At 43.0% G+C, this 16,672-nt stretch overlaps 1 protein-coding gene across 1 annotated transcript in view; it reads left to right on the top strand.

Annotated features, from left to right (window-relative positions):
- LOC105732294 (rho guanine nucleotide exchange factor 11-like) overlaps nucleotides 1–16,672 on the top strand; it is a 79,640-nt gene that overhangs the window by 32,045 nt on the left and 30,923 nt on the right. The window contains 3 exon segments of the mRNA XM_064369879.1: nucleotides 13,730–13,779; nucleotides 14,603–14,660; nucleotides 15,512–15,690. Coding sequence (XP_064225949.1) covers nucleotides 13,730–13,779; nucleotides 14,603–14,660; nucleotides 15,512–15,690 — 287 coding nt within the window.

Raw genomic sequence — 16,672 nt, 5'->3', positions numbered from 1 at the left:
TACGGTATCGTTTCACTTGCATGGGATGTCTAGAAGAGTCAAAGTCATAGAAACAGAAAGTAGAATGGTGGTTGCCAGGGACTGGAGGGAGAGAGGGATGGAGAGTTGTTTAACGGGCATAGAATTTTAGTTTTGCAAAAACTTCTGGAGACAAACAGAATGTACTTAACAATACTGAACTGTACACTTAAAAGTGGTTAAGATAGTAAACTTAATGCTATGTATATTTTACCATAATTTTTTTACATCTAATTATGCAAAAAGAAAAAGAAGAGAAAAGAAACATTCTCCAGAACAAGACAGAATCAGCCTGTTCCTTTTTCTACATGATAAAATTGCAGATATGTGAAGACAGTCATTGTGCTCACGTCAGCTTTCTCTTTTTCAAGCCAACTGTTATCAGCTTCGTCGGCTTTTCCCCATACGACATACTGTTCAGATCCTTTGTTTTCCTTCATCGTGTTCCTGTAATACTCTCTGGTTGTTGTTTTAATGCTTTTCTTAAAATAGGATTCCCAGACCAAAGATCATCATCCAGGTGTGTCTAATCAGGATAGAATACTTTGGAACTGTTACTTCCTACAACCTAGCAGATGCTGGACTTCTGTCAATGTGTCCTAAGAATATCAACTATCAAAATCCCAGGTCAATTTTGTGGAACCTGCTTCCCTCACTTGGCATGTGGGCCTTTGAGCCTAAATGCAGAATTTTAAATATATTCCTGTTTATTTAATTTTCTGAGTTTTGCCTCAGCTGTATTAAATTAAATTAAATCAAATGACTTCCAAAAATCAAAGAAGAAAGAACCCAATCTAAATCAAAATGTGGATCTAAAATTAAAAAAAAAATGTACACGTGTTTATTGCAGCACTGTTCACAATAGCAAAGACTTGGAACCAACCCAAATACCCATCAGTGATAGACTGGATAAAGACAATGTACCACATATACACCATGGAATATTATGCAGCCATAAAAAAGGATGAGTTCCTGTCCTTTGCAGGGACATGGATGAAGCTGGAAACCATCATTCTCAGCAAACTGATAAAAGAACAGAAAACCAAACACCGCATGGTCTCACTCATAAGTGGGAGTTGAACAATGAGAACACATGGACACAGGGAGGGGATCATCACACATCGGGGCCTTTTGGGGGTGTGGGGGAGCTAGGGGAGGGATAGCACGGTGTCGGGGGTTGGGGAGGGATAGCATTGAGAGAAATACCTAATGTAGATGATGGGGTGATGAGTGCAGCAAACCACCATGGCACATGTATACTTATATAACAAACCTGCATGTTCTCCACATGCAGGTACCCCAGAACTTAAAGTATAGTAAATAAATTTAAGAAACAAAACAACAACAACAAAAAAATCTGAAAGTCACATGCAGCTTCTTCAGCCATTCCTCATGTAATAAACTTTAACACCTGAGCTTTTGTTAGATCAAGACTGAGACAAAATTCTACAGCAGCCATGGCAAATCAGTTTAATTGAGTATACCCCTGCATTTGATTGGTAGGGCTGCCTGCAACACTGTTTTTAGGAGCCTCATTCAAGCAGAAATACAGTGATGGATTAAAGATGTCTGTCAAAGACTGTGGTAAGGAAATACAGGTGAGTATGACACAAATTTGCCAGGAAGGCTCCATGGGTTTTACTGTGGCTGAATTTCTACCAACGGTCCTGTGATTGAAGTCTAAAGACTATGAGCAGAAGCGTTTCAATTGCTCTTAATTGTCGCTACCATGTCATAGGAAATGAAGCTGGAAAATGAAACCTAATGTGTGTAATTCCCTCAGACGTCAAAAGACATCTGCATGTTCAGGACCGATGATTCTGCTTTGTCCCCACCCACTCAATTTTGAACCAGAGTCTCAGTCCGAAACAGGAAACAGAATCCTAAAGGAAACCAAAGAAAACAGAAATATCAATGATGTTATTTTTAATTATCCATATTATTATAGGAAACATATATGTGAAAATATTCTTTTAATGTTATACATTTTATGAAGTGGGTGCATGTATGAATTAACCACTACTAAGGTAGATACACACCTTATGTCATTTTCCATCTATAAATACATATAAAACCATAGCAGAATACATAGGAAATAACCTAGCACTTGGCAGACACTGGGCATGCAATAAATGTTTGTTGCATTTGATTAAAATCATTTAAATCCTTCTATTTCAATTTATTAAGAAAAGCAGTTACTCCAAATGTGTAGAAATAAATGAAAACCACCCAAATGAGAAACAGCAATGGCTACTTACCCAGAGCTTGCTATAGCAAAAGAGCCACCAGCACAAAGGCAGCCAGAGGACTTGGAAAGCATATGGTGGCAAAAGGGAAGGCTTCAGGTATGCCCTGAAGCTGTTGTCATGGAAGGCTGTAGGCAGGCTAACTATAAGTGGGAAATTCTATGTAATTGGTTAGGGGAGCATATTTGGCTTATTCCAGTTGGTCCCAAGTTAGAAATAGGGAACAAAGCCGGGCGCGGTGGCTCACGCCTGTAATCCCAGCACTTTGGGAGGCCGAGGCAGGTGGATCACGAGGTCAAGAGATCGAGACCATCCCGGTCAACATGGTGAAACCCCGTCTCTACTAAAAATACAAAAAATTAGCTGGGCATGGTGGCGCGTGCCTGTAATCCCAGCTACTCAGGAGGCTGAGGCAGGAGAATTGCCTGAACCCAGGAGGCGGAGGTTGCGGTGAGCCGAGATCGCGCCATTGCACTCCAGCCTGGGTAACAAGAGCGAAACTCCATCTAAAAAAAAAAAGAAATAGGGAACATGCTGTCAGTTATTAATCAAGTCTTGGCATTTGGGGTCAAGTGCTATAGCAGTTGTTACTTGGCTTCCTGTATTGGTTAGTGCAGGTAACTGTATATATAGTCTACCCATTGTCTGTTTGAATATTTGCCTCTCAAATACAAAAGAGTAAAATTCACTTCAATTCCATAAACATTTATACAACCACTAACAATGTCAGGGACTGCATCAGATGCTTGAAATAAAGGGATGAATATGACACAGTCACTGCCCTACACGGTGGGTGTGACAGTTAATAGTGTCAACTTAATTGGATTGAAGGATACAAAGTATTGATCCCGGGTGTGTCTGTGAGGGTGTTACCAAAGGAGATTGACATTTGAATCAGTGGGCTGGGGAAGACAAATCCACCCTTAATCTGATGGGCACAACCTAATTAGCTGCCAGAGAATATAAAGCAGGCAGAAAAACATAAAAAGGAAAGACTGGCCTAGCCTCCCAACCTACAGCTTTCTCCTGTGCTGGACGCTTCCTGCCCTCGGACATCAGACTCCAGGTTCTTCACTTTTGGGTCTCGGACTGGCTGTCCTTTCTCCTCAGCTTGCAAACAGCCTATTGTGGGACTTTGTGATTGTGTAAGTTAATACGTGACAAACTCCCCTTTGCACATATATATATCCTATCACTTCTGTCCCTCTAGGGAACCCCGACTAATACAGTGGTCAAGGTAGGCATATGAAAACCTGCAAAGAGGATAGCCTATCCCCTTGTCTCTGGTACAGATGGTATTAAAGCTTCCCTAGAAAGAGCTGTTGACCCATAACTCTCCAGAAGAGTTTTCACTACCTTCAAAGTAGATGCAAGACCCTTAGATTCAGGAAATGATTTTTAAAACTGTCCTGCTGTCATTTAAGACAATGCTCTCAAAGCCTACCCAGCAAAATGATAAACCCATAAAATTACTTAACATTTTTAAACATTTAAGTCCCAGTAATAGGGACTTCCTTTGAGTTACTGTTACTTCCTCTCTTACAAACCAGAAAAGTAAAAATTTTATAGAAATTAGATTAAACTAAGATGAGCTTCCCACGTTCAGTTTTTTTGGTTTGTTCGTTCGTTTGTGGTTTTTGGTTTTTGTTTTTACAAAATACGCTTGTTCATAGCCTTGAATATTGAGTGGTACTAGCCAATAAGCAATTGTTATACTCCTCTGTCTCAATCCAGTTACCTAGACCCCCAGTTTCCTACCTGAAGCCCTGGTTATCACTCCCCACTGTATTCCACTCATCCATTCTTCCTTGGATCTTATAAGTCTTGCTGGGGCCACCAAGCCTTATGGATGGCACCCATCACTTCTGCCTCATTCTATTAGCCAAAGCAAGTCAAGAGGTAGGGAAGTAGGCTCCAAGTACAAGAAGGAGTAAAGAAAAGCCCAGGTGGTGGCTTGTGCCTGTAATATCAGCACTTTGGGAGTCCAAGGAGAAAGGATCATTTGAGACCAGGAGTCTGAGACCTTGTCTATACTAAAAATCAAAATATTAGCTGAGCACGGTGGCACATGCGTGTAGTCACAGCTACTTGGGAGACTGAGGTGGGAGATCACCTGAGCCTAGGAGGTCAAGGCTGAAGTGAGCTATGACTGTGCCACGGTACCCCAGCCTGGGTGCAAGAGCAAGACCCTGTCTCAAAAAAAAAAGAAAAAAAAAAAAAAACCTGGACTGGGGCCATGATATAGTCTGTCTTACAGCATCTGTCTGTGCCTCCGCATGCCGGTAGAAAAGCATAAACAGTGACCTGTCTAGCAGTTCCAGCCTCCTTGAGCTCATTAATAAAGCATAGCATAGTTGTGAACTGAGTTTTGGAATGGACAGATTTAGGTTTGTTACCTACTCTCACCATTTAGTAGGAGCAAAGCCTGGGGCAACCTACTAAACCTTTTTCTGACCCTCATTATTTTCATCTGCAAAATAGCTATATTAACAGTATCTTCTTTACACATTGTATTAGTTCATTCTCACAGTGCTATAAACAAATACCTGAGACTGCATAGTTTATAAAGAAAAGAGGTTTAATTCGCTCACAGTTCCACAGGCTGTACAGGAAGCATGGTGTCATCTGCTTCTCAGGAAGCCTCAGGGAGCTTGTACTCATAGCAGAAAGCAAAGCGAGAGTGGATGTCTTACATGGCAGGAGGGGGGCCAAGGGGGCAGGGTGCTACACACTTTTAAACAACTAGACCTTGTGAGAACTCTGTCACAAGACAGCATCAAGGGGATGGTGCTAAACCATTCCCCATGATCCAATCACCTCCCACCATGGTCCACTTTCAGCACTAGGGATTACATTACAACATGAGATTTGACTGGGAACACAAATCCAGACCACATCAGATGTGGAACATTGCATGCCTTTATCAGTTGAGGTACAACAGGAAGCAGGCAAACCCACGGACTGGACAATTTGACAAGAGTTTAATAAGGAATCTCATCTACAAAGGTGTGGACTGAGTTTGGGGAAACCGAAAAGGGATAGTTCAGTATCCTAGGGTCAGCAAGGGCAGGGAACTGGTACCAATCATAGGCCTGAAAGGGCAAGGGAGGGAGCAGCTACCTGAACCCAGAGCTGTGACCAGTGAGGAGGAACACAGCAAATCTGCAGCAGACCAGAGAAGAATAAACCTCTACCTCCTTCTCTTCCTGTCCCCTTTTCTCCAGCTGATGTCTCTCATTGATCAAACCTAATGAGAAGCTGAAGGAAAGGAGCCTGTTCATTCAGCGAAGACAGAACAGCCTCCCAAGCAAGGGCAAACAGATTTAGTGAATAAAAACACAGAAGACACAAACAAATTTAAATCTTAGATAAACAAATACCTTTTTTAGTATAAATATATCCCAAATATTGCATGGAACATACTTATACTAAAAAAAAAAAAAGTATTTGTTTATGTTGGGTTTTTTAAACATAACACTGTTGCATACTTAACTGACTACAGTATATATAGTAAAAAGTAACTTTTTTTTTGAGATGAAGTCTCACTGTGTCACCCAGGCTGGAGTGCAGTGGCACCAACTCTGCTCACTTCAACTTCGACCTCTCGGGTTCAAGAGATTCTCCTGTCTCAGCCTCCCGAGCAGCTGGGATTACAGGCATGTGCCACCGTGCCTGGCTAATTTTTGTATCTTTAGTAGGGACAGGGTTTCACTATGTTGGCCAGGCGTGTCTCAAACTCCTGACCTCAGGTGATCTGCCCACCTTGGCCTCCCGAAGTGCTGGGATTACAGACATGAGCCACCACGCCCAGCCTAACACCCAGGGAAATGAAAAACCTTGAGTAACTTGCTTTATTGTCACATGCATTTTATTGCAGTGGCCTGGGTTCAAACCTACAATATCTTCAAGGTATGCCTATACAAGTTATCTTATAAACTAAAACCAATTTTTAACACTGTTAAGTGTCTTTACATCTGCTAGATTGCATTATCTTATTCTACCATCTTTGGGGCACTTTAAGGAATTTTAAACGAATCCATCTAATGGTACTACAGACTTAATGTGCATTCATAAAAAATTATAGTCAAAGATAATCTTTCTCTAGCACTTCCTACATGCTGAGGAGTATGTTAAATGCAATACTTGGCTTATTGTTTAGAGCAGGGCTTCTGATGACAGATACCTAGATTCAGATCCCAGCTCTACAATTTACCAGCTGTGTGACGCTGGGCCATTATCTCACCTCTCTATCCTTCAGCTCTTCATCTGTAAAATGGGTGAGAAAAATAAGAAGTCTGTCATTGAACTCTCTACCTAAAGTGCTGGCCCCTAGTAAATATTAACGAACGTTAACATACATCATCTCATGTTGTGGGGTCCCTCAGTTTTTCCCGCTGTTTTGTCTGTTCTGACTGAAAAACACAAAGTACCTAACCCCTCTGTGACCCAGTCAGCTACATGACTTCCTCTGCAGGTTTGTACCCAGCTAGGGCCTTGACCAATCCCAAGCACTTGGTGTTTTTAGGTTGTTACTGAAAACACTAAAAGAAAGTCACTCCGCCCTGAGCCAAATTCCTTAAACCCTCATATAAACTGCATAACTTGAGCAGGAGGTCAATGCAAGAGAAGCATCAATGCCCAATTGAGACCTGGGCATTTTCACTTCATCTGGTTTCCACAGTAGCAATCAAATGTATATATAATCATCTATCAGTGTGGAAGCTGAGACATGGAAAGGTTAAATGACTTGTTTGCTAAGAAAATGCTACAGCCAATACAGTAAAATACTTATGAATACAGCTAACCAGGGATGTAAAAGGTCTCTACAATGACAGGTATAAAACACTGCTCAAAGAAATCAGAGATAGCACAAACAAATAGAAAAATACTCCATGCTCACAGATAGGAAGAATAAATATTATTAAAATGGCCATACTGCCCAAAGCAACTTATAGATTCAATACCATTCCTATTAAACTACCAATGACACCCTTCACAAAATGAGGAAAAGCTACTTTAAAATTCATATGGAACCAAAAATGAGCCCTAATAGCAAAGACAGTCCTAAACAAAAAGAACAAAGCTGGAGGCATTACATTACCTGACTTCAAACTACTACAGGGTTACAGTAAACCAAACAGTGTGGTACTGGTAGAAAAACACAGACCAATGGAACAGCATGGAGGCCCAGAAATAAGGCTATACACCTACAACCATCTGATCTCCGAAAAAGCTGACAAAAACAAGCAATGGAGAAAGGACTTTCTATTTAATAAATGGTGTTGCAATAACTTGCTAGCCGTATGCAGAAGAGTGAAACTGGACCTTCCCCCTTCCTTACACCATATATAAAAATCAACACAATATGGATGAAACACTTAAATGTAAAAACTAAAACTATAAAAACCCTGTAAGATAATCTAGGAAATACCATCCTGGACATAGGAACTGGCAAATATTTCATGATGAATACATCAAAAGCAATTGCAACAAAAGCAAAAATTGACAAATGGGATCTAATGAAACTAAAGAGCTTCTGCATGGCAAAAGAAACTATCAGCAGAGTAAACAGACAACCTATGGAATGAAGGGAATTTCTGCAAACTATACATCTGACCAAGGTCTAATATCCACAGTCTATAAGGAACCTAAACAAGTTTACAAGAAAAAAACAACCCCATGAAAACGTGGTCAAAGGACATGAACACACACTTTTCAAAAGAAGACATACATGCAGCCAACAAGCATATAAAAAAAGTTCAGTATCACTCATCATTAGAGAAACGCAAATTCAAACCACAATGAGATATCATCTCACACCAGTCAGAATGGCTATTACTAAAAAGTCAAACAACAGATGCTGGCAAGGTTGAAGAGAAAAGGGAATACTGACTTATCACTGCTGTTGGGAGTGTAAGTTAGTTCAACCATTGTGGAAAGCAGTGTGGCAATTCCTCAAAGAACTAAAATCAGAACTACCATTTGACCCAGCAACCCCATTACTGGGCATATACCTAGAGGAATATAAATCATTCCACCATAAAGACACATGCACATGAATGTTTATTGCAATACTATTCACAATAGCAGATACATGGAATCAATCTAAATGCCCATCAGTAGTAGGCTGGACAAAGAAAATGTGGTGCATATATACTATGGAATACTATGCAGCCATTAAAAAGCCATAAAATCATGTCCTTTGCAGGAACATGGATATGCAAGAGCTGGAGGCCATTATCCTTAGTAGACTAATGCAGGAACAGAAAACCAAATACCATATGTTCTCACTTATATGTGGGAGCTATATAATGAGAACCAATGGGGTGGGGTGCAGTGGCTCACACATGTAATCCCAGCACTTTGGGAGGCCAACATGAGTGGGTCACTTGAGGTCAGAAGTTCAAGACCAGTCTGGCCAACATTATGAAACCCTGTCTCTATCAAAAATACAAAAATTAGCTGGGCATGGTGATGCACACCTGTAATCCCATCTACTTAGGAGGCTGAGGCAGGACAATTGCTTGAATCTGGGAGGTGGAGGTTGCAGTGAGCTGAGGTGGTGCCACTGCACTCCAGCCTGGGCAACAGACTCTGTCCCAAAAAAGAAAAAAGAAAAGAGAACCCATGGGCACAAAGAGGGGAATAACAGACAATGGGGCCTCCTTGAGGGCGAAGGGTAGGAGGAGGGAGAGAATCAGGAAAAATAACTATCAAGTACTATTCTTAACACCTGGGTGATGAAATAATTTGTACACCAAACCCCCATGTCATGAGTTTGCCTGTATTAACAAACCTGCACATATACCCCTGAACCTAAAATACAAGTTTAAGAAAGACAAAATGCTGTAGTCACTACTGCAAAGGAAAAATAAACGAAGTGAAAAACGACCCAAAGAATGAGGAAAAATATTTGTAAACTATTCATCTGACAAAGGATTAATAAACAGACTAAATAAGGAGCACAAATAACTCCATGGAAAAAAATCTAGTAATCTAATTTAAAATGGGCAAAAGATATGAACAGATATTTCTCAAAAGAAGACACACAAATGGCACTGGAGGTTAATGTGTGGGGCATGGCATAGAAGATGATGTTGGTTGAAAGGAAGGGGTCAGATCACCCCACAGGTGGAATATTCATCAGAGGTGACCTGAGGCGATTGCTTGTGATGCACTGCATCTATGCCCACGAGCTCTGGGGAGGGGGGGTGGCCTGTCCAAGTTGAAAGGATCCCACAAAAGTGGAACACACCCAACTCTAACTGGAGCATGACCTACCTCAGAGGGCTCCTCTAGGCTAGAAGCTACCGGAAGATGGAAGGAAGAAATTCCTGGAAGATGGAGGGAGGGAGTATGGAGACAGATAAAGAATGCTGACAGAGAGAGAGAGGAAGCTATGTAGGGACCAGACCCCAGCGTGCTGCCTAGCAACAAAAGCAAACCCTTCATGACCCCAGAGCACTACCTCAATTCTGCAGCTGCCTTGGGCTGCAACTCGGAAACTTCAACTCTGCCCACAAGTTGAGGACACTGAAGCATGTAACTTCATCTAGCCTATGACCAAAGGCTGGGGAGCACTCAGGTTCTATATCAGTTGCGCATAACAGAAAACCTGATTAACAGTGGCTTAACCACAAATGTATTTATTCGTCTCACCTGACAAAATGTCTAGAGCTAGGTAGCTCCAAAGTTGTTTAGCCTCCCTTCGATTGCATTGGCCTTCATCTCAGGGTAGCAAAATGACTGCCAAAGCTCCAGGCATGACATCCTCACACCATAGTAATCCAAGCAGGAAGGAAGAAGACTGGTGGGAAAGAGTCTTCTGGTAGTACAAACCTCTCTTATTAGGGAAGAAAATTGGAAGTCACCCAGCAAACATTTCCCATTGTATCTTACAGGCCAGAATCACTTCATATGCCTAGTTCCCCAAACCAATCACTGGCAAAGAGAAGTAGGATACTGTAATTACTTTAATCCTGATTTCTCGCCTGGGGCTGAGAGTTGCCTGCAAAACAAAATTGGGCTTCTTTTAACAAGGCTAGGCAAAGCAACAGTGCCTCAACCTTACCCATTACTCTTCCCCCTACCCGGAGCTTGGCCCTTGATCATCAAATCCATTTGACCTGCTCACAGAAGAAAGGAGGAGCACTCTTCTTAATGAGAGAGGAAAGACTCTGTAGGAGGGCCAGTTCCTGCTCATTATGCTACTGAAATTCTTGCCACAAACATTCCCCCATGGAATCCCAATGGTGTGGCCCTCCAAAGGAAGTTTCTGCTATACCCTACACCCAAGGACTCGGGACTTCTTTAATACATCTCAAGACAGACCAATTCCACAACAAATTTACTAGTCATGAGTATTTTACAGAAGATCTCATAGAAACAGAAACAGAGTGAAGAGCCTCTGCTGAGCCCTTCACTCCAATAATTCTGCCTTGAACAACGCTTCCAGAGCTATCTCTTTGATAGCTCACCACCACTCCTCTGACCTTGATTCACATATCCTCAGCCCTGAGTGATCATCTATTGCTTTCAGCTTACTCTATCCAGTCAACCAAACAAAAGCCCAACAGCAGTTCACAGATCTGTAATCAAAGATTCTTCCTCAAGCAAAGCAACTAAAATTATCATTCAATAGTATATATATTGATAATTAGGATAATAAGGAGAGCAAAAGAATAAAAGGTGAAGATTAAAGTGATAATTTGGTAAGACATATTGAAAGGGGAGGCCGGGCAAGGTGGCTCTTGCCTGTGATCCCAGCACTTTGGGAGGCCAAGGCGGGTGGATCACCTGAGGTCAGGAGTTCGAGACCAGCCTGGCCAACATGGTGAAACCCAATCTTTACTAAAAATACAAAAACTAGCCAATCATGGTGGCAGGCACTTGTAATCCCAGCTACTCGGGAAGCTGAGGTGGGAGAATAGCCTGAACCAGGGAGGCAGAAGTTGCAGTGAACTGAGATCACGTCACTACACACTCCAGCCTGGACGACAGAGTGAGACTCCATCTCAGAACAAAAAAAGAAGAAGACAAAGGGCTGGGATCAGTGACTCATGCCTGTAATCCCAGCACTTTGGGAGGCTGATGTGGGTGGATCATGAGATCAGGAGATTGAGACCATCCTGGCCAACATGGTGAAACGCCATCTCTACTAAAAATACAAAAAGTAGCAGACATGGTGGCAGGCACCTGTAGTCTCAGCTACTCAGGAGGCTGAGGCAGGAGAATGGTTTGAACTTGGGAGGTGGAGGTTGCAGTGAGGCAAGATTGCCTCACTGCACTCCAGCCTGGCAACACATCTCAAAACAAACAAAAAAAAAGACAGGGGGGAACATTGATTGTTGTATCTTTAGACAGGTATTCATTTTTTAGGTCACCCAAGGGTAGCTAATTTTTACAATTAAAAGTCATTTCCATGTGATATAAAAATATACCCAAAGTAAAAACAAGACAAAGTCACTTCAGGTTATCATATTGTATTTTAATTAGCTCTTATTTCATGTTCAAACTTTTGCTATGCAGGTATATGTGTGTATTAAATATCATTACTCCCAGCACTTTGGTAGGTTGAGGCAGGCCCTAACCCTAATCCTTTTTCTTGGGGCTGACCTTGGAGGCACTGAATTGCTTTCTGGCAAGAGGTCCATGAAACACACTTTTAAAAATTCTTGCAGTGATTCTCATGCTTGCTGAAGTTCCTTTACTCTGAAGAGTTTAGTTGCTTTTTTTTAATCACTAAGTTATTAGAAGTCACCTCACATGTTTCATACATTCAGGCAAGACAGCTCTGTTCTCTTCAGCATTAGTTTCTAAATGAATGTCTAAGCAGGAATTTCAAGCTATTTGCAAGTGTTCTTCCATAAATAGCACACTTTAGATGAGGGTAGTCTTGAGTCCCAGTATTGAAAAGCCAAATCGGAATGCAGTCATCACTGTATTTTTCTTTTCAGAGTAGAAACATTTAGATGGGCTTTGTGGGAGTTTTGTTTTGATCAGAGGAATGCAACTTACAGATTTAATGATCACGCTGGGACAAATGTACAATATGTAGTTTTTATGCTTCTCATTAACTTGTTTTGGCTTTAATGCTTTTTGCGCTTCCTGGATGTAAATTAAACTAGGACTATAAGTCATTTAGAACTATCTTGTGAGTCTGGGCATGGTGACACACGCCTGTAATCCCAGGACTTTGGGAGGCCGAGACGGGACGATTGCTTGAGCTCAGAAATCCAAGACCAGCCTGGGCAATACGGTGAAAATATTTGTCTCTACAAAAAATACAAAAATTAGTCAGGTGTGGTGGCACATGCCTGTAGTCCCAGCTACTTCAGAGGCCAAGGTGAGAGGATCGCTTGAACCCAAGAGGTCAGGGGTGTGTGAGTCAAACTCACACCACTGCACTCCAGCCTTGGTGACAGAGCGAGGAGACAGTATCTCAAAAAAACAAACAAACCATATTGTGATCAAAACCACTGTAGCCTCCAGTCAGATGACAAGTTGAAAAGGTGAAGAGCATGATCTTTTGAGCACCTCAGTCAGTCACCATCAGAAGCTCTTAATTTGGTTTATTTTAAAGGGAGAAACTGGGCTGAGTATGGAGGCTCACGCCTACAATTCCAACATTTTGGGAAGCCAAGGCAGGAAGATCACTTGAGCACAGGAGTTCAAGACCAGCCTGGGCAACATAGTGAGACCTCATCGCTACAAAAAAAAAAATTTTTTTTTAATTAATTAACCGGGCATGGTGGCACACACCTGTAGTCCCATAGCTACTTGGGAGGTTGAGTTGGGAGGATCGCTTGAGAAGACTAAGTCTGCAGTGAGCTGAGATCATGCTTCCGCACTCCAGCTTGGGCTATAGGGCAAGACTCTGTCTGTTAAAAAAAAAAAAAAAAGAAAAAAAAGGGAAAAACTGTAAATGGCTTTAGAAAGGCTTTTTTAAAAAGAAAAGTTATTATTTTTAATGATGTGAACCCCCAGAATATTTTACAAAACCTCTCAGGACTTAGGAAAGTCTTGTTTTAAGCCTTTTCTCCATATTTCCCTTAATAATTATTTTAACCATTCTGTTTCATACAGGAAACTCATTTTTCCCCCTGGATAATAAAAAATAACTCGATTTGACCTTGGAACATATCCAGATACATTAGAATGAAGCACACATGCTCTTCCCAGAGCCTGGCCCTGCCTGCCTCCTGCCTTGGCCTGCTATCAGAAGTCTAGCACCTTATCTAGGTGGAAGGAAGAGCAGGAGATGGGACCTTACATAGTTCACTCTAGCTTAAAAGTAGTTGTGTCTCTAAAGTGGAATAGGAAGTGCACCCAGCATTGGAGGTACTTAACACAGAGAAATAGGAGGAAATTTCAGAGGAGAGGTGATCTGACAGGGACCTTGATGTAGCTTCAGTGGCCTCTGGTAGAGGTTGTTGGGCTCTGCTGACCAGGCCTTCTCCTTACAGGAGGTGCAGCCATGAAGGCCGGCATGAAGGAGGGCGACCGGATCATCAAAGTGAGTGACCCCAACATGCACTCCCACTCCCAGCTGTGGAGGCAGATGTGCAGGGCACCCCTGGCCTTGCCCCATCCTGCACACTTCCATCTTGATACCAACTACCAGGCAGCCACTGAGTTAGGGGTGGTCCATGCGAGGGAGCACAGTGGTATAGTGTGGAGAGAGAGCAAGGAGGAAGATAGCTGTGGCCCTTCTTGACTCTGAAGCAACCAAGCTTTGAGAACAAGTTTTATTCTCATTTCATAACTGACCAAAATAAGATTAACTTATTTTGGTAGTAACTCGTGGAAGGACCCAAGACTTTGATTCTCAGGTTGATATTCTTTCCTCCGTATAATGCCAACCTGGGATCCTTGCCCATGCTGAACTACTATAACCTGCCCTGGTTGTTCAGGCCTTTCTTCGACAGAATGGTGTTCAGAACCAGCCTGGGCAGCATAGTGGGGAACCATTGAGGAAATCCTAGATGCAGAGACTGCTTAGTCCTCTGTGAGGAGGAAGCACACTGGGGCAGTGGACATTCACATGTGTGTGAGACAAATGGTCGGAAAAGTGTATACCAAAACTAAGTGAATGAATGAACAAATTAAGGAATGAAGACGCAGGTCTTATCCCTGAAAACTTACAGGCTCGCTGGAGAGACAGAACAAATAGCAGATATGAACAGAACAAATTCATAGTGTGACTTGAGTAAACAAGTGACCAGAGGAGGCTAAAGAGCACTGGAAAATGGCTTCCTGAAGACGTGGTGTTTTGAACTTACAGAAGGATGCCCTAGCTGTTCATCACCATTACTCAAAATTGTTTGTCCCTCCAACAGGTCAACGGCACCATGGTGACCAATAGCTCACACCTGGAAGTGGTAAAGCTGATCAAATGTGAGTTGGAGAGAGGTGACAGCTAACGTAGGGGAGCAGATGGGCTGGGAGGGAGGAAAGGGCAGGCCTGCCATCCCAGGAGGTTTCCTTTTAGATGTGTGAGGCAGCTGAAGTCACGTCTTTAATCTTAACATGGAGTGATCCACTTAAATGGCCACAATTCCCTATTATTTCAAGTGGAGACACTACTAGGCTGTCATGAGACGTCTTATGTTTACCCACACCCATCTTTGCCACTCCTGTTTAGACCACATCCTACTGAGACCAGGTCTCCCTCAAATACCTTCCAATTCCCTCTCCCATTCATGGACATTCATACTCATTTGTTTTCTAGTTGGCAGGGAAAAGCAACCATAATCTGTTTGTAGCCAGGAAGGCTCAACAATTTGAGTCTGCGCAAATATTCAAATAGAAGCAACAAATGTTGAAGAAAGAATTTAAGAATGTGGGAAGTTTGGGGAGGGCAGAGGGCTGGAATCTGAGTGCCTGATCTGTGCCATGTGGGCAATATGCCCAGAGTGTGACACTGGCTATGCACTTTAGTGAGATAAAGGGGGAAACAAGGGGCTGCTGAGGTGGCCCGTGGGGTGTGTTCCCAGATATTTATGAGTGGAGTTCTAGTTGAGGTCTGTGCGTGAAGGAAGGGCAGGAAGTGGTACTTGGGTCCATGCAGGGCATCAAGGCAGGGATTAAAGAATGGATGGGGCATTAAAAGTGAGGAGAACTTAATCTACAGAATTATAAGCTTAATGACAGGACAAGGGAGAACAGTCCCCTCGACCCCCCTACCACCGTACCTGGACTGTCTGTCCAGAACAGCACTCCTGGAGCAAGTCTCTGTCTCCCTCTAGCTGATGCCTCTGTCAAACTCACCCTCCTGGGCTCTTCACCTTCATCCGTGGGCATCCCTGGACTTCAGCAGGACCCATTCCCAGCAGGAGCTCCCCGAATCACCCCAGCGATCCCCCCACTACCACCTCCTCCACCTCTACCACCTCCACAATGCATCACAGGACCCAGACCTCTGCAGGTAATGATCCTTCCGGTTCTCTTTCCTCACCCTAATGTCCTGTTGAAGAGCTCCGCACTGGGGAGGAAAGCAGGTTAAATCCATTGGGGTTGTGGTAAGCAGAGCAAGTCAAAAGACATATGGAAGACGACTGAAAGAGTTCAACAAAAACCAGGGCTGCACAGTAACAGTTGTTCCCTGCCTCAGTGTCCTCCTTCCATGGAAATGCATATGTGGTTTTATCACACAGCAACATTGGGTGTTCCCTAAATGTGTGGAAGGCTCTAAGGGCGCTCTCCAAAAGTACTCCTCATCGGAGAGAGAGTGCACACTTCCGGCAGGGACAGAATGCATCTGTTCAAGACCGTTGCCAGCCAGTGTTAACCAGGGTATGGTATAAAGTCAAGGTGCAGGGGAAAGGCTTCCTAGAGAAAAGCCTGCTTCAAGGTGCAAAATACAGAGCCCACTCAGTAGAGGGAGGGATCAGAAAAGGACAAAAACAAGTAGAGGCCAGTGCAGTGGCTCACACCTGTAATCCCAGCACTTTGGGAGGCCGAGGTGGGAGGATCACTTGGGCTCAGGAGTTTGAGACCAACCTGGGCAACATGGCAAAACCCTGTGTCTACCAAAAGCACAAAAAATTAGCCAGGCATGGTGGCACGCACCTGTGGTCCCAGGTACTCAGGAGGCTGAGGTAAGAGGGTTGTTTGAGCCAGAAGGCAGAGGTTGCAGTGAGCCATGATTGTGCCACTGCACTGTAGCCTGGGTGACAGAGGGAGACCCCATCTCAAAGAAGAAACAAAACAAACAAGTAGAAAGGGAGCTCTGGAAGCAAGGAAGGAACGCCTATGTGAAGAGTTGAAAGAGGACAAGATGCAGACAGGTAGAGGGAACAGGATTTTTCAGTTGGAATGAAGACTAAACCCACAAGTCTTGGGAGACTTTAGGGAGCAACTTGATGCCAAAGGTGATGACAGCCAAGGTTTCTAGAAGTTCAGGAATA

This window comes from Aotus nancymaae, unplaced genomic scaffold (assembly GCF_030222135.1).
Source record: "Aotus nancymaae isolate 86718 unplaced genomic scaffold, 86718_ANA_hifiasm-v0.15.2.pri h1tg000094l, whole genome shotgun sequence".
In the NCBI taxonomy this organism is placed as follows: Eukaryota; Metazoa; Chordata; class Mammalia; order Primates; family Aotidae; genus Aotus; species Aotus nancymaae.
This window is presented reverse-complemented; position numbering and strand designations above follow the sequence as displayed.